This window comes from Protopterus annectens, chromosome 14.part0 (assembly GCF_019279795.1).
Source record: "Protopterus annectens isolate FY-2018-M chromosome 14.part0, PAN1.0, whole genome shotgun sequence".
NCBI classification, from domain to species: Eukaryota; Metazoa; Chordata; order Ceratodontiformes; family Protopteridae; genus Protopterus; species Protopterus annectens.
In genome coordinates, this window is record NC_056748.1 from 252,824,008 (window position 1) to 252,848,928 (window position 24,921).

At 42.4% G+C, this 24,921-nt stretch overlaps 1 protein-coding gene across 1 annotated transcript in view; it reads right to left on the bottom strand.

Moving 5' to 3' along the window:
- RAB11FIP2 (RAB11 family interacting protein 2) overlaps positions 1-24,921 on the bottom strand; it is a 572,123-nt gene that overhangs the window by 221,728 nt on the left and 325,474 nt on the right. Inside the window, exon 2 of the mRNA XM_044055970.1 lies at positions 14,068-14,516. Coding sequence (XP_043911905.1) covers positions 14,068-14,516 — 449 coding nt within the window. The remainder of the gene's footprint in view (positions 1-14,067; positions 14,517-24,921) is intronic.

The following is a 24,921-nucleotide window of genomic DNA, read 5'->3' on the forward strand; positions in this document are numbered from 1 at the left end:
TGGACTTACTTGAATCTATCAAGGTTCGACCCTCTACCCTGACCCTGGGTGACTAACTACCCAACCATAGAGTGGAAGACCTATTCTAGCCCAAACATGAATGCACAGAGATTCCGCGACTTCGTCAATGCCAATGCATTGGATCAGCTGGTCAACACCCCTACGTGAGGTGAACATATCCTGGACCTGGCCCTAACCAACATGACTAGCCACTGTAGCACCCCTACAGTGTCATCTTCCTTGGTAAGATCTGACCATAAAGTGATCAATTTTGAAGTCGACCCCCCCGCCCCCCCGTCAGGGTCAAACAAAACAACTTTTCCAAAGCTGACTACAATCTTCTCAAAACAGGTATAAGCAGTTTCACAGCCACCACCCCTTCAGTTGGAACTAGCACTAATGTCCAAGCCTAGACCAAAAAAACTATGTGAACAACTACGTAGCTGTATGGACTCAGCAATACTTGAAAGGACCAAATCATCTTCCTCAAGGAAAAGTAAACCTTTCTGGTGGACAGCAGCAATAGACAACTCTGCAATAAAAAAAAAAATGCTGTCCTGGACCAAGAAAGAGCAGGTGCCAACTTGGAAGCAATCTCTCCTTTGTCTGAATAAGCAAATAAGGTCACTGGTGAAATCCTCTAAGGCTAACTTTGAGTCCAAATTGGCCACATCCACGAAGGACAACCACAAGGCCTCTTTCAAATACATGCGCAATCTCAAAGGTAACACTTAAATCTGCTCTGAACTGGTAGTCAATACAGTACAGTTGTGTACCTACCATAAATGTAGATGTCGAGTGTATTCACTGTTGCAGTCATTACTCTTGGGTTATCCTGCTGGCAGGCTACCCTCAGTCGGCCAGAATTCCAAAGTCTAGGTCTGGCGTCGGTTGCTGTCGCCTCTTCCCTGACATCAGTGCGCCAGGGGTATAAAAGAAGCAGCAGACGCCATTTTCTTCAGTTTTTCTTGCCCAAGATGTCAGGTGCCCCCAAATTGGTAGGCTGAAAAATAAGCCAATAAAAATTTGGGGGCTGAAAAATAAGCCAATAAAAATGCATGCACAAAAATAACATTTCCTTCATCTACAAGCAAATACACCAAAAAGGTTGTATAGGATAGAGAAGTGCAGATAAGTCCCAGCAAAGAAAGGGGGATGGTGGGTGGGTAACCTGGACTGCAACAGTGAATACACTCGAACATCTACATTTATGGTAGGTACACAGCTGTACTATGTTCATCGTGTTTCACTGTTGCAGTCATTACTCTTGGGTTGAATCCCAAAGTTGAGAATGGGTGGCTGGGCTAAATAGGGTTAGGAGAGGCTATGAGGCCCTGCAGAAAGTACAGTTGTGTACCTACCATAAATGTAGATGTTCGAGTGTATTTACTGTTGCAGTCATTACACTTGAGTTATCCTGCTGGCAGGCGACCCGCAGTCGACCAGAGTTCCAAAGTCTTGGTCCGGCGACGGTTGCTGTCGCCTCTTCCTTGACGTCAGTGCGCCAGGGGTATAAAAGTTGCAACCGATGCCATTTTCTTCAGTTTTTCTTGCCCCAGATGTCAGGTGCCCCCAGACAGGAAGGCTGAAAAGATAAAAATATGCCAAACAACCATGCATATATTACTATAATCATTTTCTTCATCTACAAGCAAATACACCACATAGGTTGTATAGAGTTGAGAAGTATAGAATAGTCCCAGCAAAGAGGGGGATGGAGGGTGGGTAACCTGGACTGCAACAGTGAATACACTTGAACATCTACATTTATGGTAGGTACACAACTGTACTATGTTCATCGTGTTTCACTGTTGCAGTCATTACACTTGGGTAGAATCCCAAAGCTGAGGTTGGGTGGCTGGGTCTAGATTGGATTTGGCGAGGCTAACAAGCCCTGCAGAACTGCAGTGGCAAAGCCTGCTCTGGATTTGGAGTAGAGAGGTAGGTGGTGGTGCTTGGTAAAAGTGTGCACTGAGCTCCAGGTTGCAGCTTCTAATATGTCTTTGGTTGGTACTCCTCTGAGGAAAGCTGCTGAAGTGGCTGCTGCTCTGGTAGAATGAGGCCTAATGCCCTTAGGCACAGATTTGCCATGTTGTGCATAGCAGAAGCGGATGCAGTGTCCTATCCATTTGGAGATTGTCTGCTTTGTAATAGGCTTTCCTTGTGATCCTGCAGCATAAGCTACAAACAGTTGCTCAGTTTTTCTGAAAGCTTTTGTTTTGTCCAAGTAAAATCGTAGCTGCCTGTGTATATCCAAAGCGTGCAGAAGTCTTTCCCCTTTATTCTGGGGATTTGGGTAGAAAGTAGGTAAATTAATGGTTTGATTTAAGGCCACACTGGAGACCACATTTGGCATGAATGTTGGGTTTGTCCTAAGAGAAACCCTGTCCCGATGAAAAATGAGGAAAGGTTCAACAGCTATCAATGCCTGTAACTCTGAGACTCTTCTTGCTGAAGTTATTGCTAGGAGCAGAGCAGTTTTCCATGACAATAACTTTAGATCAGCTGTGCTGGCTGGTTCAAATGGAGGCAGTGTTAGTTTCTCTAAAACAAAGTTTAGGTCCCAAGTAGGTACTGGTGCTCTCCTAGGGGGTCTTATATTCTTTGCCCCTCTGAGGTACTGTCATAGTAGAGGATGTGAAAAAATAGGAGGATCTGTATTGTAATGAGCTGAAATGGCAGAGGCATGGATTTTAATAGATGAAAAAGATAGGCCTTTATCCAACATCTCAGTCAGGTATTGCAAAATCTGAGGTATATCAAGGACCAGTGGGTCGAGCCCTTGTGCCTGGTTCCAAGCACAGAATCTCTTCCATTTTTCTGCATAAGATTTCCAAGTGCTGTGCATCCTGGCTTACAAAATTACATCCATAACAGCTTTAGAGAGAGGTGCAGTCTGAGTGGCTACATTACCTGCCATGCTGCCAGGTTTAAGGTTCTGAGTTGACTGTGCAGAATCTGATTGTTTTGCTGTGTCAGAAGATGAGGGATTTGAGGCAGAGGTCAAGGTGGGCCTTGGGACAAAGTTTTTAGGATTGGGTACCAGTGCTGGAGTGGCCAGTCTGGTGCAGCCAGTATCATTTTTGGCCTCTCTTGTCTGACTTTTAGAAGCACCTTGGTGAGAAGAGACATCGGTGGGAAGGCATAGACTGTCAGGTTTTTCCAGCTGAATGATAGAAAGTACAGCTGTGTACACCTACCATAAATGTAGATGTTCGAGTGTCTTCACTGTTGCAGTCATAACTGTAGGGTGCTCCTGCCGGCAGGCAGCCCGAGGTCGGCCAGAATCCCAAAGTCTGGGTCCGGCGTCGGCTGTATAGGCTAGTACCCTGACGTCAGTACGCTCTGGTACATAGCCCTCAGCCGACGCCATCTTCTCCAGCCTTTCTTGCCCCAGATGTCAGAAGTCCCCAATAAACCAAAAATGAATCCAACAAGGAAACACAAATACACCACAAAAAAGGAAAAGAGGAGATAGGAGGGAGGGAAACCCCGACTGCAACAGTGAAGACACTCGAACATCTACATTTATGGTAGGTGTACACAACTGTACTATGTTCTTCGTGTTTCACTGTTGCAGTCATAACTGTAGGGTGGAATCCCAAAGCAGTGTAAAAGGGGAGGAGGCTCTAGATAGAAGAAGGGGAGGCAAGAATACCCTGCAAGACAGCAGAGGCAAAGCCTGCCCTGGACTTAGAAAACAAGGGGAGATTGTAGTGCTTGGAAAAAGTATGCACAGAACTCCAAGTGGCAGCTTCCAAGATATCCTTGGTAGGGACTCCTCTGAGGAAAGCTGTAGAAGTGGCAGCTGCTCTAGTAGAGTGACTTCTAATGGTACCTGGAAACTGTTTCCCATGATGAGTGTAACAAAATCTGATTCCATAAGCAATCCATTTGGAAATAGTTTGTTTAGAAATAGGTTTTCCAAGAGAACTGGAGGCAAAGGAAACAAACAATTGGTTAGACTTTCTGAAATCTTTAGTCTTGTCCAGGTAAAATCGTAACTGTCTGTGCACATCTAATGAATGCAAAATCCTTTCCCCTTTGTTTTGAGGATTTGGAAAGAAAGTAGGAAGGTGAATTGTCTGATTTAAAGCCACTTTGAAATCACTTTAGGCATGAAAGTAGGATTGGTCCTCAAGGATACTCTGTCCTGATGGAAAATAAGGTATGGTTCCACAGCCATGAGAGCTTGCAACTCTGAGACCCTTCTGGCAGAGGTCAATGCTAACAAAATAACAGTCTTCCAGGATAGAAACTTAATATCTGAAGATGCAGCAGGCTCAAAAGGAGGCAAAGTAAGTTTTTCTAAAACATAATTAAGATCCCAGGCAGGGACAGGAGGGGTCCTTGGAGGTCGCAAATTTTTAGCCCCTCTCAAGAACTGCTTCACCAAGGGATGAGAAAAAACAGGAGGATCAGAACTGAAATGTGCAGAGATAGCAGAAGCATGAATCTTAATGGAAGAAAAGGAAAGTCCTTTAGATAAAAGTTCCGAAAGGTAAAGCAAAATAGAAGAGAGATCAGGTACCTGAGGATCAGAACCTCGGTCCTGCATTCAAATAGAAAACCTCTTCCATTTCGAGGCATAGGATTTCCTAGTGCTAGGCCATCTAGCTTCCAAAAGAACATCCAAAACTTGTTTGGGAAGACTAGATGGAATCAAACTCCTTTGAAGAGCCAAGCTGCCAGGCAAAGGGTCTTGAGATTGAAATGTAGTAACTGACCCTGATGCTGAGACAGAAGCGAAGGGTTCAGTGGGAGAATCCAAGGAGGCCCCGAGAACAGGAGCTTTAAAGTTGGATACCAAAACTGTCGAGGCCAATTTGGAGCAATCAAGATGAGGAACCTGGGCTTGTCCTGTTTTATTTTCAGTAATACCCGAGGTAGTAGAGGAAGAGGAGGGAAGGCATATGCTGAAAGGCTTCTCCAGCTGAAGGACAGGGCATCCACTCTCCAAGCTGCTTTGTGGAAGGACCTGGTGCAAAAGCGAGGCAGCTGATGATTGAGATGGGATGCAAACAGATCTATCTGGGGACATCCCCAAACTGCAGTAATCCTGTTGAACAAGTTGGTGTCTAGCATCCATTCGTGAGGATCTGAAATGTTTCTGCTCAGGCTGTCTGCTAAGAGATTCTGTTTCCTGGAATGAATTGAGCCTGGAGATGTAGATTCAAATTTAGAGCTGTGTCCCATAAACCCATAGCTAGTCTGCAAAGGGGGTATGAATGAGAGCCCCCCTGCTTGTTGATGTACCACATGACCGTGGTGTTGTCTGTGCGAATTAGCAGAGGGCCTGGTTGTAGAAGATTCTTGAAGGCTAGAAGGGCGTTTTGGACTGCCAACATTTCCTTCAGATTGATGTGCCAGTGAAGATGGTCCTTTGTCCAGGTTCCCTGCTGGCAATTGTCTAGAAAGTGTGCTCCCCAAGCATAATCCGAGGCGTCCGTGGTTAGGATTTGAGTAGGTTGAGGAAGACGAAAAGGTTTTCCTTCGTTTGAAGTGCATGCCCTGGACCACCAGAAAAACTCCTTCTGAAGGCAGGGGATCAGAGGAATCAGAATATCCAGATCGTGGTAATGCTGTGACCATACACTTTTCAGATACCATTGAAGCTTTCTCATGTGAAGCCTTGCGTTTGGAATCAACAGAATGCAGGAAGCCATGTAGCCCAGGGCCTGCAGGAATTTCCTTGCAGTGAGCTGAGATAGAGTTGCCAAGGTGTTGAAAGTAGAAGCCAGCTGAATTTGTTTTTCTGGAGTGAGGAAGGCCCTTTGTAAGGTTGTATTTAAGAGGGCTCCCAAGAATACCATTTGTTGAGAAGGGATCAAATGTGACTTTTTTATGTTCACTGAGAATCCCAGTAGGAGGAGAAGACGTTGAACAAAGTCCAGATGTTGAAGCAGAAGATCTTTGCTGTCTGCCTGAATAAGGCAGTCGTCCAAATAGGGGTAAATTTGGATCCCCTGAAGTCTGCAGTAAGCCACTACTGGTGCCAGGCACTTGGTGAAGACTCTGGGCGCAGTAGATAAACCAAAGGGCAGAACAGAGAATTGAAAGTGCCTCGAACCTGCCTTGAGCCTGAGGAATTTCCTGCGTTCTTGTCTGATGGGAATATGTAAATAGGCTTCCTTTAAGTCCAATGTCACCATCCAGGCGTCTTGAGAGAGCATTGGAATTAGCTGTTGCAGTGTAAGCATCTTGAACTTTGGAATTTCCAAAAAGGTGTTTAACACAGAAAGGTCCAGAATAGGTCTCCAAGAGTTTTGTTTTCTGGGAACCAGAAACAGCCTTGAATAAAACCCTTTTCCCATTTCCGAAAGTGGAACAGGCTCTATGGCTCTCATGGCCAGAAGAGCATCCATTTGAGTTAAGGCCTCTGACCATTGAAGTTTTGGCAGATCTGGCCAACCGTGAGTCCTTGGCAAAGTGTGAAAGTGGAATTTGTAACCTTTTAAAATCACGTCCAATACCCATCTGTCCTGGGTAATATGAGTCCAATTTCTGTAAAAAAGAGACAGTTTTCCTCCGAGAGGGGCGTCCAGGTGAAGGGGTCCTGAAGCCCAACCAAGAGAGTCATTGAGTTTGCGTCTTCTCCCCTTCTAGGTGAAGAAGCAGTCCATTGTCTAGATCTGTAAGAGGCCTGGCCTTGACCACGACCTCTGGAGCGCCTATATCTTCCCCTTTGAGGCCTGTCAGACGTGGGAAAGGACCAATTTTTAGAGGGCCAATTCCTGGAAAATCTAGGAGGCTGAACTTGCAAGAAATCTTTTACAGTCTGCATAGACTTTGCCTTTTCTTCCATCTTTTTAATAACTTCCTCAGCCTTAGATCCAAAAAGAACATCTTGTTGAACAGGGGCATCTAATAACTTAGCCTTAACCTGTTCAGGCAAACTTTGTTCACGAAGCCAGGCATGTCTCCTAATAACAGTACCAGAGGCAGCAGCCCTGCAAGAAGCATCCAAAGCATCAAAACCACAATGTAAGCTATGCTTGTTAACCTGTTCAGTAGCATGCAAAACATCCTGAAGTTCCTTATCCTCTGCACAAGCAGGAAGGGAAGCAAGCTTTTGCTTTAAAACAGACAAAAGAAATTGCTGATATTTAAACATATGAAACTGGCAATTTAAAACCCTTACAGACAGGGTAGCAGAAGTATATACCTTTTTTCCCCACCTGTCTAAAGCCCGAGAATCCTTCTCAGAGGGAATAGGATTTTTAGAAGTAGCAACCTTAGCAGCCTTAGAGCCCTGAGAAATAGTTTCAGGATCCATGAAGGGTTTTAAATAAAAATAAATGAGAGTCAGGAACCCTATAAAATCTATCAGGCTTAGAAGGAGCAGGAGGCATGGAATCAGGATTCAAATTAGCCTCAGAAAAGGCATCATCTACAATGTCCAAAACAGGAGGGATAGCTAAAGGCCTATGCTGAGGAAGAAGAAGAAATTCTCTAAGCCTCTTCTTGGAAGCAGAATATTCCTGTCCTTCCCAATGAAAATGTTCCCTCATCTCATGCAGGGTTTCCCCAAAGAAAAATCCTCAGGCGGAGAGGCCGAGGGTAAAGAATCCTCAGCATCCGAATCCTCATAAGGGGGAAAGGAATAGTCCTGATCTGAGGAAGAAACAGAAGATACAGAAGCCTGGTCAGAGGAATCTAGAATAACATCCTGTCGAGGCCTTTTCTCAGGAGGGGGGTGAGAACCCCTAATCATTGTAAGCAAATCTTCAGCCATCCTCAATAATTGCTTTTGTGTCTTGGGAGTGGATTCAGAAGCAGCTTGAGCTGGAACTTTAGACTTAACAGGAGTCTTTGTCTTTGCCTTTGAAATTGTAATGTGAGTAGGCCTGAAAACCCCCTCAGAAGCCGGTACCTGCACAGCGGTTCCGGACCCATCTGAAGGAGCGACGTCCGAAGGTCCTGCAGCAGTTACAATAGTGGGCCTTGATGGCTCCCCATGGGAGTCCATATCGGCCATCGGTTCAGAAGTGACGGACGACAGGGGCTGCAAAAGCGCCTCACTGACGACAGCCGAACCGGACGCTGGCTCCAGCTGCAACGAGTCCTGTTTGGACCTCGGCGGCCTGTCTTTGTCTTTGCGCTTCTTTTGGACTCCGGTAGTGTCCGACGACATTCTGTAATTGAAGCGTCTGCCAAAATAATTTAAAGCCCAATCGTACCTGCGCTTGATAGTACGAGAGTTGAACCTGGCACAGAACCGACAACAAGAAACGTCGTGGTCAGGGCCTAAGCAAGGTAGACAGTAAGAGTGGAAATCTTTATGAGGTATTTGTTTCCCACACGCTATACAATTATTAACTTTTTCTGACATCGGAGGAACAAGAAAAAGATTCCCAACGGGTACTTAGCTTTGAGAAGAGAAGTAAGAACTTCGGACCGACAACAACCAAATACGCTGTTCGATAATCGCCAACCAACGACTTGCGAGCTGCTTTCCACCGCACGGCAAGAAAGACTGGAGAAGATGGCGTCGGCTGAGGGCTATGTACCAGAGCGTACTGACGTCAGGGTACTAGCCTATACAGCTGACGCCGGACCCAGACTTTGGGATTCTGGCCGACCTCGGGCTGCCTGCCGGCAGGAGCACCCTACAGTTATGACTGCAACAGTGAAACACGAAGAACATCATCCACTTTCCATGCTTGAGAGTGATAAGTGCTTGTGCAAAATTTCTGTATTTGGCAACTGTGAGGGGAGGCAAAAAGATCTATGTCTGGGCGTCCCCATTTCCTTATTATCATGTTGAACACTTGTGGATTTAGCTTCCATTCGTGAGGATCCATGAGATTTTTGCTTAGTTCGTCTGCCAGTGTATTTTTTGTTCCTGGCAGGAATTGTGCTTGCAGATGTACCTGGTAGGTCAGTGCTTTGTTCCACAAAGTCATGGCTTGTCTGCATAGGGGGTAGGAGTGTGTGCCCCCTTGCTTGTTTATGTACCACACATAGTTGTTTAGCTTTCCTACAGGACTATGCACTGATAAGATAATATCCAAGTTGTGCAGCCATGTCCAGAGTACACAGAATCCTCCTGCATCTGGGATTAAAATTCAGGAGAGAATATATGGGAAAATGGCAGCTAGATTCAAAGCAAAACTCTGAAACTACTATAGGAATGAATGGGAATTTGTTATAGAAGTAGCCCATCTCTAAGGAAACCCAAATAATGTTCACCCATGATAAGAACTTGTAATTTAGATACTTCCTTGAAGATATCAGAACAATAAGCCCAGCAGCCTTCTAAATAAAAAAACGAAAGAAAAAAACAACCAAAAGAGCTTGCTCAAATAAAATCAGACTATTTTTCCAGCAGAAAGTAAAGATCCCAACAAAGTGCCACCTCTATACTAGGTAGTCTTACAAAGAAGAAAACTCTTTCTTCTCAGACTTTGCTCAAGCTGTTCTAGAAAAGTGGAGCATCCAAGGGCAGACATGGTTAAACAGCCAATAAAAATAAAAGTAAACAGAAAATATAAAGCAAATAATACTCATCAGAATCACAAAAAAAAAAAGAAAACTTGAGAAACATTTTGGGTGATGACCTTTGGCAAGTCTGAACAAAAACGTAATTTAAAATTCTCCATATTTATCGTTATGCGACTCCAGTTATGTATTTACTTATTACCCCTTTAGGTCCTTTTGCTTTAGCCTCAAGGAGAGACCATGCTGAACATATCATTCAACCAGACACATATAAATGGACACACAGACACACACACATCTGTGTCCATTTATATATAGCTATGACTCAATGAAAAGTTTAGCATTGTCCCTGTCTGAGGCTAAATCATTTATCTCTAGGAGGAAGCAATCAGGCAAATCCTCAGATGCTGTGATCCTCCTGTAGGAGGATTATGAATGCCTAATAATCCTTGTAACTTCTCAAAGAAGCCAAAAGAGATGGACCAATTACCAGAGCCTTAACTTTTTTGCCTGCACTGAAACTACAGCTATCCTTGCATTTCCTGGGTTCTGGAAAAGAAACATTGGAAGTCAACTGCTATTAGAATAATGCTGTTATTCTCTGCCTGGAAGTTAAGGCATGCATGACAAAGGCAAAGATTTCAGGACCATGAAAGGAGATGTTCATTATAGTCTGGCAATTAGTTCAAAGAATTAAGGCTGTAAGTTGTTAATGAGCCGCTTCCTGTAGCCCAAGGTCTGATTATCTCAGCCTTCAGTTGCCTGCTGTGTGGCTCTGAGTTTAGTCATTTAACCAGAAAGTGTTCCTGGGTCACTGCTGAAAAGAGAAGGACAATAGTGTCCAGTGGGCTCATCCAGGCAACAAATTAAAAGAAAATAAATTCTCTTTACATTCCTTGGTAAAATTAGTAAAAATGGACCCAAGTGTTGTCATATGACCAGATGTCTGAATTTGCTGCCCCGGTTGAACATCAATGGTATTTATTAGGCAACCACAGAAGTCTTCATCACCCACTGGGAAAGAAGTTTTATCTTAAGTTTATCTGACAACTACTCTCTAATGGGGACATCTCATTCCCTATCTCTCTAAAGATCTCCATCATATGATTCAAGAACAAATATGCACCCTGAAAGTAAAAGAACAGGATGCACACACACCTTTCCAAAGGTGGTTAAATTACTGGATTCCTTATTGGGCAAATGAACTGCAAGGTTTGGGAGGGTTAAGAGGATTTCTGGGAACTGATGTGGAGTCTAAAACGAATACATAGTCACTTGAGGGCTGCAACATTTTGCCTTCCTAGGATTAGGGACTACTGTCAGGGATGGTCCAAGGACAGCCACCCTTAAAATACTGGAACCAGTGAAATCATTTTATTAATTTCTCCAAGTCTTTCGGGTTTTTAATACCATGATGGGAATGGACCCCATTCCTAAGTCAAAGTATGATTAAAGTTCATGAAACTAGTACTGTTTCAATCTCTGATGTTAGCTAGAAGTGTTCTTTGCATCACCCACAATGTGCCAATAAGGACTCCTGCAATTCGTATGGAGCTACATGTATTGGTAATATTTCTAAGTATGACTGTAAATTCTTTTTATACAAGACCCACTGCTCCTACTACTACTGGAACTGTCTGAGGTCTTTCTTCAACACTACCCTTGTTTGTGCTTGCAAATCCTGGTATTTTATGACTGCATCCCTCTGTACATAAGACACTGTAGTCACTGGGTGTAGCAATTTCAGAGATTGATGCTACTTTTGTTTTCTTTTTATGGACTACTATATCTGGTTTTCTCACATCTGTTTTTTGAACTGTTGGTAATGGATGATCTCATGTGATATAAACATCATTTTCTATTATGCTTTGTGGATCATGTTTCCAGTGTTTTCAGCTACTTCAATATTACAATGATTACACAATCTCCAATGCAACTGTCTTGCTACATATTATTATGCCTTTCAGTATACAGTCTTTCCGCCATTAGTATATCATAACCAGCAACAAAATGTGAGACTGTTTCCGATTCTGTTTTACAAAATCTACATTTATTTGTTTGTTTCTCCCACCTGTTCAATGGACTTTGTAAACCAACATATAAGCAAGTCCACTGTCTTGGGCTGCTAATATTAAACTTTTCATCTTTTGGTTTAAATTCACCTCTCCTTAACCATTCCTGCATTCGATCCTGATCATCACAAGTTTGTTCCAAGAGTTATCTATACTTCCAACTATATTTATACATTTTACACATTTCTTGCCTTCTCATCCGATCCTTCACCTTATATTCTTTCTTTTGTTTTTTGGCACATTCATTTGCTGCCTGATTTTTATCTACTTCTAGTTTGATTCATTCATGAAGATTGCTCGATGCACCTAAAGACCTTTGAAAATGTCTAATAAAAGAAGAACATAGGTATGGTCCATCCTCCACACTTCAGCATCTGCAGAATCATCCTGAATTTGGGCTCATCTCTGGGAAGAACAGAGCTGGGAAATGCTAGTCCTACTTGTCAATGTCCAAATCAAGCAAGAGTACACTCTGAAGCAGAATCAAGTTGCTTCCTCCATCTTGTCTTCTTATGCACTAACTAGGTGAGAGCAACTAAAAAAAGGAAAGTGACTAACCTATGGCTTGAAATAGCTAGCACAACAGGCTTGGTTAAGGTAACAGACTGGAGCCAAAGGTGATAGTTGACAGATGGAGGCCAAATAGCACAAGTCTCATGGACAAGGATCAACACCACAGCCAAAATCAGCATCTAGACTATGGCTACCAGTACTCTCCCACTGTTGTGTGAGAAGTTTGATGCTAACATTGATGTCAAACAAAGGAGGATGATATCACCATCACCACATTTGCCCTTACAGGGAAAGAACAGCACACTGTCAATGCCAACACCATTAATCTTGGGAAGGTCAATCCTGTAGCCATCATCAATGACCCTGTCAACCTGGTAAACCTCAACTGTGAGGGGGGTCAATGTAAATGAAGTGAAACTACCAGTAAAGCACTAAAGCCATCAATACTAGCCTCACAAGCTGGAAGAAACAAACTACAAAGCATCCATGTGTCTGGAGAAATGGAACAGATGGGCAATGACGCAGTAGCTCCAGTTTGGAGCTCCGGTGGAAAACAGGTCCCTGTCAGGTGCTGCTACTGCACCAACATTACAGCCTCCACCAACCTCCTGTAATCTAAACTAATCACCAGGTACACAGAGGCTGGAATTGGCAGGTTTTGCTCTGATTACTCAGAAATACAAACTTCCCTATTCAAACCCAACTCAACCATAGATGGTAATAGGAGTGGGAGGATGGCTGCCAGTCTACTGTGCAGATGGAAGAGGAAGAGCTGAAATGCTAGCTGCAGACTCCACTCCACATCTTTAAAGTGACCCTTTTGACTGCAGGTTCCCCTGCCTGACTGGCCACCTAAGACACTGGAGAAAGATACTATTCTTATATGACTTTCTGCTTGGTCATGGCATTAACAATGATGAAGAATGATTTGCAGCTAATCACCTTGAGTCCAAAGGCAGAGGAAGTAATCCCTCAACATCAAGGACACCTTTTGGGTAGAAAAGCATTTGGATATATAGAAGGAGCCAAATCCTTTCCTTTCAATTTCAAAGGGTTACCAGGACAAACCCTTACAAATATCACATTTATCAGGCCTGTGAGGCATACAGAAGCATGCCAGACATTAGACGCAACTGTTATGAGGATGAATATTCTCTGGGCGGGGGCAGCAATGGACTCTTTGCTCCAGTTCTACAACAATAGGGGCGAAGCCCAACAACTCTACACACAAGTAAAATATCCATAATAAAAGCCAGAACAGAAAAGAGAAAACAAAGAGTACAAAGAGTTCTCTAAGGCTGAGAACAAGCTCTGAACACCAACACAAACAATATTCTCTTAAGTTTAAAACAGCCAAATGACAAATAAGACCCCCTCATACCAAGTGAGGGAAGGACCCCAAAAGAATGACTAAAAGTTTTAAACAGATGTTTTTTTCATAGAAAGGATTAAATTCCAGGAAAAAAAGAGAACAAGGAAAGAACAGAAGAGGTTCAGCAAAATTCGTCTGAATTTCAATTAGACCACACAGACAATATCTTTCCAAATCCGAAAGGCAAAGAGAATCAAATACTTTTTCAGTTACAAATCAAACCAAATGTGCCAAAAAAAGAAAAAAAAAACAGCAAATAGCCGTGGGCATTTGGGAAGAATAACATGGTTAGCATGAGTGGCCAAGAAGATCTGGAGAGAGCTGATGTGGTGCATTATTAACATCTGGTGAGGTGTGCAGCAGGCTGAGAATGGGATAATGCACTCTTCTAATGGCTGTGGCCTTAGTCCTACAGTTTAATGTGTATAGACCCACTCCAATCATATCTTCTAGCCCCTTAGACTACAAGATCTTCGGTTAAGTACACAGCACTCTACTACACATACAAATACTACTGAAATCCTTTAGTAGTCAACATGGAAATTAATGCTCCTGCAAAAGAAAAGAAAATGCAATACTAACTGATATAAATCCCATACACAAATGCCTTTTGGTATGATACTTTACATTGCTATACAAGCACATGCACTGCTAAATCAAATTATTTACCAGTTTCTTCAATGGAGTTCACAGAATCCAACTGAGGTCTAAAGAACTGTGTAGGGCCAGCTGCACTGGACTTTATTCTTTCCACAGAAGGATGACTTGCAGTTAAATCAGACATTGAGTGAGCAGCAGAAAGTCGTTGAGGTCCTAACAAAAAGGGTTTTTTTGGCTTTAGTTTGATTTGTCTCTCCAGACTGGCAGTAGTACCACTGGTATCAGAGATGGCTGTGTTTGTGCTTGGAATAATTGCAGATGATGTATCAGAAAATGTTCCATCATTTTTTCTTCCTTTCATTTTGTCCTTCAATTTGGAAAATGGAGAGCGTGTCTTGTCCTTCACAGAAAGGTCAAACATACTTGCTGTCATGTTATTTCTCATAAACTGAATGTTGACCTGCAGTTCTCCTCTATCCTTTGATTTGGCACCTGGTTTGGACTGCAACTTAAACCACCTTAGGAAAAAAATAAATAAAAACAAAACACATTAACACTGTACATTTAAAAATGGTGATCTTCAAATAATGCCAGCAGCTGATATGAATACTATCAACAATGGAATATTACACTCCTAGCTTTGGAAATTAAAATTCTGAAGTACTTCAAACATTCAAACAAATAAATCCATTCTGCTCTGCTATGCATTACATTGTCATTTTAAATACCAGGTCAAGTACAAAATACAGTGAGCTATATATCAGCTCTGACAACACACCCAGTAATCTATTCAATTTCTCTCCTGTCAGTTTTCAGGAGGTCAATATTCCAGGCTGAGAACATGCTTTCTCAAATGGAAAGGTTGGCGTTCCCTGGAGAAAGAGGCTTCCCTTCTTCTAAATTATCACAACATTTCTACTAAATCATAAAAAAATAAATGTGATGGTATTTGCAACCTCCCAAAAGCATCCAACCTGCCCATTCTTATTCAAGGACAATACGAGAAATATCATTCCTAATGTATCAGATTTTTGGCACTAGATTAATCTCTAAATTTCTCAAACTGTACAGATATTAATAAAGTTCTATCTCAGCAATGGCTATTTTACAAGATTTCTCACCTCCTCACTCATTCATTCATTCATTCATTGTTACCTAAATTAGACCTCTACTAATCCTACAATATTCAGGGAATTCAAAACTCTGAAAATAAAATGTTCAGACTTGCATTACTAGTTGGCCTCCACATCCACCACTGGATTCTCAGAGAACTACACTGGCTAAGTGTAACCAATAGAACTTCTTTTCTGTTCAGTTGCTTATTACTCAAAGTACTAAAACTAAGCTACTGTCCTCCTTTAAGATCAAAATTACCATCCAGAGAACAAACCTCCTCTAAGAAATAACCCAGGAAAGTAATTTTGCTCTTATCAAACCACCCTTTAAAACTATAAATGGAGAAAGTTTTTTTCTTGGCTAGAAACCACCACTTGGAATCATCTTCCTAATGACACTGTCTTCACTGAGTTGTACCCATCCAAGCAATGGAGTATTGTGTAAGTACTATTGGGTAAACGGTTAACCTACCATCACAATGACCTGTACAGATTATATGCTTACTACAATACAAATACTGTGCTGTACTTAAAGTAACAACTATATTTTCATACATGTATGTTCAAGCTTACTGTTCTGTCACACATTGTTTTGCTTAAGTTGCAAGCAACTAATTTCATTTTGTGTTGTGTACTGTGCATTTGTGCTTGTGTAGTGGCTGAAAATATTGTTTGGACCAGTTTATTTACCATGTAACTAAACAGAAATAAAAAAATAACAAAAAGACAGCTTGTTCAGATTTGAGGATGAGGAAGCTCAAAACACTTTCTAAGGAGAAAACTAATGGTCTAGGTTACAAGCCAAAGAATACAAAACTAATTCTAAACTGTCAATGTTCTCACACACTGCCAAGGAACAAAAAGGGTCAGATGTCTGGATGTACACCTTACCAAGTAGAATTATGACCAGATAAAGACATGCCTTCAGACTATGAAGAAGGCTTATATGACAATAACAAAAATGAAAGCACAGATGTATGAATGTAACTGCCATAACAGTAGATCTTTGAAAAGAAAGTCTTGTAGCAATATAAGTGGACTACTCTATAAACTTCTTTCACAAACAGCCTGCTTTTTCTGTCTGTAAAGGTGTTCCTCTGGTGGAATGGCGATCCTGGTCATTTGTTGAAAGACCATGTGTTGACTGTATATACATGTAACAAAGTCTCTGCTATAGTATTTTCATTTGTTCCAGGCAGAAACTTACAACAGCTACTAATTATCATGCTCAACAACTGCATATTTGGCTATCTTAATTGGTTTACAGTGGCCAGAAAGTAAAAGCTCCTTACAGGGTCAGTGACATGTATCTAAAGTGTCTGTTAGTCTCTCTTAATGATCTGCTGCTATAGCGAGTACTGGCACACAATGATACCAAGTCAGCAAACAAACATATTAAGCAAATAGAAATGTCCATCAAATTTCCTCAGGCATGACTCACGCCAGGTAGCCAACCAATAACTTAGGGACACACATAGCTAGTAATCTAGCCTTTGACCATCACGTATCTACAGTGGTGAAGAAATCATTCTATGTTGTGCAACTTATAAACAAAGGTATGACATCTAAGTACAAGGAAGTCATTGTCCCACTGTATTCGGCATTCATTGAGTACAATGCCCCCTTTGGTATGTACCTAACCAGACATATCAAACAACTGGCAGATCCACAGAGGTTCCTCACTAAAAGAATACAGGGCATAAGTAATATGTCCTATGCAGACCGCCTCAAGGTGCTATCCCTGTATTCTGTCACCTACAGGCTTTTGAGGGGAGATCTATGCCTGGCATACAGGGCATTGTCAGACCCCAATCTGATGGACTTCCTGCATATCCACAAAACAAACAGTACTAGAATTACCCATTCTAAAGACTTAAACCTTGCCTGTGATATAAATAGGACCTGATGGAGAGATAGGTATGTATCCCAGAGACTACCCCATCTATGGAACAGGCTCTCCATCCATGTGAAGCAGAGTTCCTCCTTAATCCAATTCAAGTGCAACTTGGACAACTGGATGGGAAACCAGAAATTCATCCCTGGTTTGGCACCTATGTCTCTGATGCAATCAGGTAACCTGTAAATGGTGCATCTCCCAGGCCCATGCTTACACTTATCAAGGGTATCAGAACTTGTCAGAGATTTAGGATGCATGGCTAGGCTTAAAAAGGCCCTTGTAGTCATTAGCCTAGTAAACACCTATGAAAGTACAGTTGTGTACCTACCATAAATGTAGATGTTCGAGTGTATTCACTGTTGCAGTCATTACACTTGGGTTATTCTACTGGCAGGCGACCCGTAGTCGGCCCGAGTTCCAAAGTCTTGGTCCGGCGTCGGTTGCTGTCGCCTGTTCCCTGACGTCAGTGCGCCAGGGGTATAAAAGTTGCAATTGACGCCATTTTCTTCAGTTTTTCTTGCCCCAGATGTCAGGTGCCCCCAGATATGAAGGCTGTAAAGATAAAAATATGCCAAACAACCATGCATATATCACTAAAAACATTTTCTTCTTCTACAAGCAAATACACCACATAGGTTGTATAGAGTTGAGATGTACAGAGTAGTCCCAGCAAAGAGGGGGATGGAGGGTGGATAACCAGGACTGCAACAGTGAATACATTCAAACATCTACATTTATGGTAGGTACACAACTGTACTATGTTCATTATGTTTCACTGTTGCAGTCATTACACTTGGGTAGAATCCCAAAGCTGAGGTAGGGTGGCTGGGTCTAGATTGGATTTGGTGAGGCTAGCAAGCCCTGCAGAACTGCAGTGGCAAAACCTGCTCTGGATTTGGAGTAGAGAGGTAGGTGGTAGTGCTTGGTAAAAGTGTGCACTGAGCTCCAGGTTGCAGCTTCTAATATGTCTTTGGTTGGTACCCCTCTGAGGAAAGCTGCTGAAGTGGCTGCTGCTCTGGTAGAATAAGGCCTAATGCCCTTCGGCACAGATTTGTCATGTTGGGCATAACAGAAGCGGATGCAGTGTCCTATCCATTTGGAAATTGTCTGCTTTGTAATCGGTTTTCCTTGTGATCCTGCAGCATATGCTACAAACAGTTGCTCAGTTTTTCTGAAAGCTTTTGTTTTGTCCAAGTAAAATCATAGCTGCCTGTGTATATCCAAAGAGTGCAGAAGTCTTTCCCCTTTATTCTGGGGATTTGGGTAGAAAGTAGGCAAATGAATAGTTTGGTTAGAGACCACTTTTGGCATGAATGTTGGGTTCATCCTTAGAGAAACCGTGTCCTGGTGAAAAATGAGGAAAGGTTCCACAGCCATCAATGCCTGTAACTCAAACTCTTCTTGCTGAAGTTATTTCTAGGAGCAGAGCAATTTTCTATGACAAGAATTTTAGATCAGCTGTGCTGGCTGGTTCAAAAGGAGGCAGTGTTAGTTTTTCTAAAACAAATTTAAGGTCCCAAGTAGGTACTGGTGCTCTCCTAGGGGGTCTTATATTCTTTGCACCTCTGAGGTACTGTCGTAGTAGAGGATGTGAAAAAATAGGAAAATCCATACTGTAATGAGTTGAAATGGCAGAGGCATGGATTTTTAATAGAAGAAAAAGATAGGCCTTTGTCAAACATTTCAGTCAGGTATTGTAAAATCTGAGGCATATTAGGGACCAGTGGGTCGAGCCCTTGTGCCTGGTTCCAAGCACAGAATCTCTTCCATTTTTCCACATAAGATTTCCTAATGCTGGGTCTCCTGGCTTCCAAAATTACATCCATAACAGCTTTAGAGAGAGGTGCAGTCTAAGTGGTTACATTATCTGCCATGCTGCCAGGTTTAAGGTTCTGAGTTGACTGTGCAGAATCTGGATTGTTTTGCTGTGTCAGAAGATGAGGGATTTGAGGTAGAGGCCAAGGCGGGCCTTGGGACAAAATCTTTAGGATTGGGTACCAGTGCTGGCGTGGCCAGTCTGGTGCAATTAGGATCATTTTTGGCCTCTCTTGTCTGACTTTTAGAAGCACCTTGGTGAGAAGAGTCATCGGAGGGAAGACATAGACTGTCAGGTTTTTCCACTTGAAAGATAGAGCTTCCACTTTCCATGCTTGAGAATGATAAGTCCTTGTGCAAAATTTCTGTAATTGGCAACTGTGAGGGGAGGCAAATAGAACTATGTCTGGGCATCCCCATTCCCTTGTTATCATGTTGAACACTTGTAGATTTAGCTTCCATTCATGAGGATCCATGAGATTTCTGCTTAGTTCGTCTGTCAGTGTATTGTTTGTTCCTGGCAGGAATTGTGCTTGCAGATGTACCTGGTAAGTCAATGCTGTGTTCCACAAAGTCATGGCTTGTCTGCATAGGGGGTAGGAATGTGTGCCCCCTTGCTTATGTACCACATAACTGTGGTATTGTCCGTCTTTATTAATAATTGTCCTGGATGTATTAGGTCCTTGAAGGCTGTCAGGGCATTCTGTACAGCTAGCATCTCTTTTTGATTGATGTGAAGATGCATTTGTTCCTTGGGCCACGTGCCCTGAATACATTTTCCTGCCATATGTGCTCCCCAGGCGTAATCCGATGCATCCGTTGTTATTGTCTGCCTGGCTGTAGGTAAGGTGAAAGGCTGTCGCTTGTTGTGGTGACAGTCCTGGGACCACCATCGAAACTCCTGTTGTAGGCAGGGAATCAAGGTTAATATTTGTCTCTAGGCTGTGACAATGCTGAGTCCAAACACTTTTTAGATACCATTGTAGTTTCCTCATATGCAGTTTGGCATATGGAATTAGTAGAATGCATGATGCCATGAAACCCAGGGCCTACAGAATTTTTCTTGCAGGGAGCTGGGTCTTTGTTGCCATCGTTTGAAAGTAATGAGTCAGTTGCCTTTGTTTGTCTGGCGTGAGATAAGCCGTCTGGGTAGTTGTATTTAAGCTTGCACCGAAGAATATTATCTCTTGAGAGGGCACTAGTTTTGATTTCCTTTCGTTTACTGTGTACCCTAGGCAGATTAGTAATCTTTTTACAAACTCCAGGTGCTTTAGAAGAATGTCCTTGCTCTATGCTTGAATAAGGCAGTCGTCCAAGTAGGGATATATCTGAATTCCTTTTTGTCTGCAAAATGCAATTACTGGTGCCAGGCATTTTGTGAAGACCCTGGGCACAGTAGGCAAGCCAAAGGGCAGTGCAGAGAATTGATAATGCATTGAGCCTGCTATAAATCTGAGGTATCTTCTGCACGATTGATTGGGATGTGCAGGTATGCCTCCTTGAGATCCAAAGTAACTAGCCAAGCCTCTTTGCCCAGCATGGGCAAGAGTTGTTGTAGTGTTAACATTTTGAATTTTGGAACATCCAGGAAAGTATTTAGGATTAACAGGTCCAGTATTGGTCTCCATGCTTTGTCCTTTCTGGGTACTAGGAAAAGTCTTGAGTAAAATCCTTGGCCCTGTTCTTCTTGTGGAACATTTTGAATAGCTCCCATATCCACAAGAGCTGCAATCTGTTTTTGTGCCTCTGCCCATTGGTTTGGTGGCAGGTTTGGCATACCTTTTGGTTTTGGAAGTGTGTGGAAGTGGAACCTGTACCCTTGAGAAACTATATTCAACACCCATTGGTCTTGGGTGATCATGTGCCAATTTTTTGAGAAAAGTGCTAGCTTTCCCCCTAGGGGTGCTGTCAACTGGTAAGAGCTTGGTATTTGCAGAGGGAAGTCATTGTGACCATTTCCTATAAGGTTGTGATTTGTCTTCTCCTCCTTTGGGGGCTGAAACATCCCATTGTTTAGGTCTGTAGGAGCCTTGGGGCTGAGATCTGCCTCTTGGGCGTCTGCATCTGCCTCTTTGTGGCCTGTCTGACACAGGAAAGGACCAATTTTTTGAAGGCCAGTTCCTGCTAAATCTAGGTGGTTGAACCTGTAAGAAATCTTTCACAGTTTGCATTGACTTTGCTTTCTCCTCCATTTTCTTTAAAACCTCTTCTGCCTTAACACCAAACAAGGTATCATGCTGTAGTGGAGCATCCAATAATTTCATTTTAACATGGTCAGGTAAACTTTGTTCTTTCAACCAAGCATGTCTTCGAATAAGTGAGCCTGTAACTGCAGCTCTACAAGAAGCCTCTAATGAATCAAAACCACACTGCAGAATATGCTTTCCCACTTGTTCAACTGCATGCAATAAATCCTGGATTTCTTTACAGTCAGGACCTTCTATATTTGTAATAATTTTCTGCTTTAACAATGACATGAGATACTGCTGATATTTAAGCATGTGAAACTGACAGTTTAAAGCTCTTACAGCTAAAGTAGCAGAAGTGTAAACTTTTTTCCTCCATCTGTCCAGAGCTCTGGAATCCCTATCTGAGGGGACAGGATTTTTGGCAGTGGAAACTTTAACCCCTTTTGGACCCTGAGAAATAGTTTCTGGGTCCGCAGTGGGGTTTTTGTAAAGAAATTTATGAGAGTCAGTGACCCTGTAGTACCCGTCTGGCTTTGGGATAAAGAATCTGGGGACAGACTGGATTCAGAAAAAACATCATCAACAATATCAAGCACAGGGGGGATAGCCAAGGGCCTGTGCTGAGGCAATAGAAGGAAATCTCTGAGCCTTTTCTTGGATTCTGAGTAATCCTGGCTCTCCCAGTGGAAATGCTCCCTCACGGTGTGCAGGGTTTCCCCAAAAGAGTGAGGCTGAAGGAATGGACTCTTCAGCATCAGAGTCCTCATAGGAAGGGAGAGAATAGCCCTGGTCAGACGAAGAATCAGAAGAAATGGAAACCTGATCAGAGGAATCATAATCAGTGTCTTGCCTAGGCCTTTTGTCAGGAGGGGGATGGGAGCCCCTGGATTAAAGTATTAAGGTCTTCGGCCATTTTAAGCATCTGTTTCGTAGGCATGGATGACTGTTCTGGAGATTACTGTACTTGTTTCTTTGCTTTAATGGTGTTTTTGACTTTGCCTTTGCTGCTGTAGTAGTTTTAATTGTAAGCTGTAAAGGTCTGAAAACACCCTCAGAAGCCGGTGCCTGCTCAGCGGCTCCGGACCCATCTAAGGGTATATTTTCCATAGGCCCAATACCTTGAGTTTCCACAGGCCTAGGTGTCTCCACGTGGCTGTCGGTTGCAGCCTGTGGCTCTGAGGTAGCGGGTGTCAGGGGCTGTGAAAGCGCCTCACTGAGAACCGGCAACTGGCCTAGAAGAGGCTTCGTCGTCGGTTTTTGACCTCGGATCCCTGTCTTTTTCTTTGTCTTTGCGTTTTTTTATATATTGTGGTTGTCAGTTGTTCCAACGGCGTTATGTAATTAAATCTTCGTCCAAAATAATGTAAAGCAAATTCAAACCGACGTTTAATAGTGCATTTATTAAATCTAGCACAAAACAGACAACTAGTGATGTCATGGTCAGGGCCTAGGCAAAGAATGCAGTAAGAGTGAAAGTCCTTATGAGGTATTTGCATCCCACAAGAAATACAATTATTAACTTTTACTGACATCGGTCTGGAGTAAGAAAACGTTTCCCCAACGGGGTACTTAGCTTTAATGAAGACTTTGGTTCTGAAATTCAGTTTTGAAAATCTCAGGAGTCGGACGACCAGCACTTGCGAACTGCTTATACTTCGGGCACAGCGCAGCAAGAAAGACTGGAGAAAATGGCGTTGGTTGCAACTTTTATACCCCTGGCGCACTGACGTCAGGGAAGAGGCGACAGCAACTGACGCCGGACCAAGACTTTGGAACTCAGGACGACTACAGGTCGCCTGCCAGCAGGATAACCCAAGCGTAATGATTGCAACAGTAAAACACGATGAACATCCTATAATATACACATACTTAATTATAAACTTATTTTTGTACATAGATTCATAGATAGTCATTAGGCCTGCAGTACAAAGAACACTAAGGAGTGAAGCCCAAATTCCTAGATGTATCCAAGCACGCTCCCATTAAGTAACTTGCTGAAGGTCACACAGCAGTCAAATGAGTGTTAAGGAAATCCGACTGCAGCAATATTACCATTAATACACAGCGAAAAGCACCTGGGCTAAACAAATTAGTGCACATCAAATAAAATGTGGTTACATATTTAGCAGTTCAACACTGAGGCAGTTGAGAAGTTCAGCTCTCTGTCAGTAGTTATTTAGGGATATTGTTTAATGTCAAGATTTACTGCGTGCACCAGTGCCAAAACCCTGTATATTGCCTAGGTGACCAAAGTCTGAATAGCTGCTCAGGCACTTAATGGCAGGGAGGGTGGGTATGCCTATTCTGTGGGAGAAAGGCAGTGTTTTTTACCTGACTCAAACCTCTCCTCTGATGACAGAGCCTTGGTTGGAAAGTGGAAACTTGTCATGATGTGGGAAGCTGATGCAGGGAAGACATTAGTATGACCATCAAAGCCAGTAACAATGGCACTTGTGAGTGTAGTGGAGGTGTACACACTGACAAACAGATGGGTAGTAGTTGTCCTTGTGGTGATGCAAGTGCTCATGTCACTAACAAGGGAGAAGGTTGTACCATAATCTAAATAGTTTCAATGTAGTGATGCAAGCGAGAATACAAAGCAGTCTCATGGCTGTCTGAAAGACAGCCACCTTTGGACAATTTTCACCTTGCCTTCAGGTCGAATTCCCAGAGAGGTGGAACAAATGGATGCTTTCTGAGTGAGGAGAGGCTTAATGGTTATCCGGCATTAAGGCAACAATCACATACAAATAAAAAGTCAAGGCAAAAGGACAGTGATAATAGAATAGCTGAAAGAGATTTTAGCTGTTTATTCATAATTCAATAATCCAGTGTCAATAATGACAAGTGATAGTAAACAGCACAAACGATACAGTGATACTGTGACTGACAAATAAATAAAAATGTCAGCTCACCAAGAGAACAGATAAAGGTAAATGAGTAATGATAAAATCACTGTTCAGCAAAGGAGGTAAGAGAAGCTTCCAAGTTAAAATCTCTGACAAAAAAGCATTTAATAAACAGATTAAAATTACAAAATAGCTATTAGAGGACAAGTGCTTTCGGCAAAATGCCTTCTTCAGATCCATAAACAGCCTTTAGACACAGGAGAACAAGTAGATAATTTCATCCAATTAAGTTATTACATCATTTCCTGAGGCTTCTACCCTTAAGTAAGGGTTTTAAAGGGACCATACCATTAAGTCCAGGCTGTTTATCTGCTCGCAGGTCTGTTACCCACCTTAGTTCTATTACTTCAGTTTGATTTGGAATATCTCCACCTCTATTGCTAAAATCCACTTTTTCTAAACAGGAAAATAAGAATTGGTTAGTGGGATGTATATGCACATGACATGCTAAAGCATTTGTTCCAACATCCAGTCTGATGTCAATATAGTGCCGCAAAATCCTCTTTAAATACTCTGTTTTCCCTACATAGAATGCTGAACAACTGTCCCATCTAGCTACATACATCAAGTCCTTTGTGTTACAGTTAACATATTTGTTAGTACCATATTCCCGTTTACTTACAGGATGCAAAAATCGATGATCCTTGTCTATGTAGGGACAGGTTTTGCACCTATAACAGAGGAAAGTACCTTTCGTAGTGGTCAAATTCTTTTTAACATCTTGAGTTGTCTGACAAAGCAACCTCTTTAGATTGGGTTTGTTTTTAAATGTAAATCTTGGATTATCGCCTACTATTGATTTAATTTTGTCATCCGTCATTAGAATTTTCAATTGTTCAAAAGCTTTTTTTTTCAAAAGCTTGAAGGGGCAGAATCAGAGCTCTCATCTCTTTGACGTTGGACATAGTCCGACTTAGGATGTGGGGCCAGAGACCCTGAACATTCAGATGACCACATGAAGCCCCCACTCCATGTCTGATATATCAGTGAACAGTTTT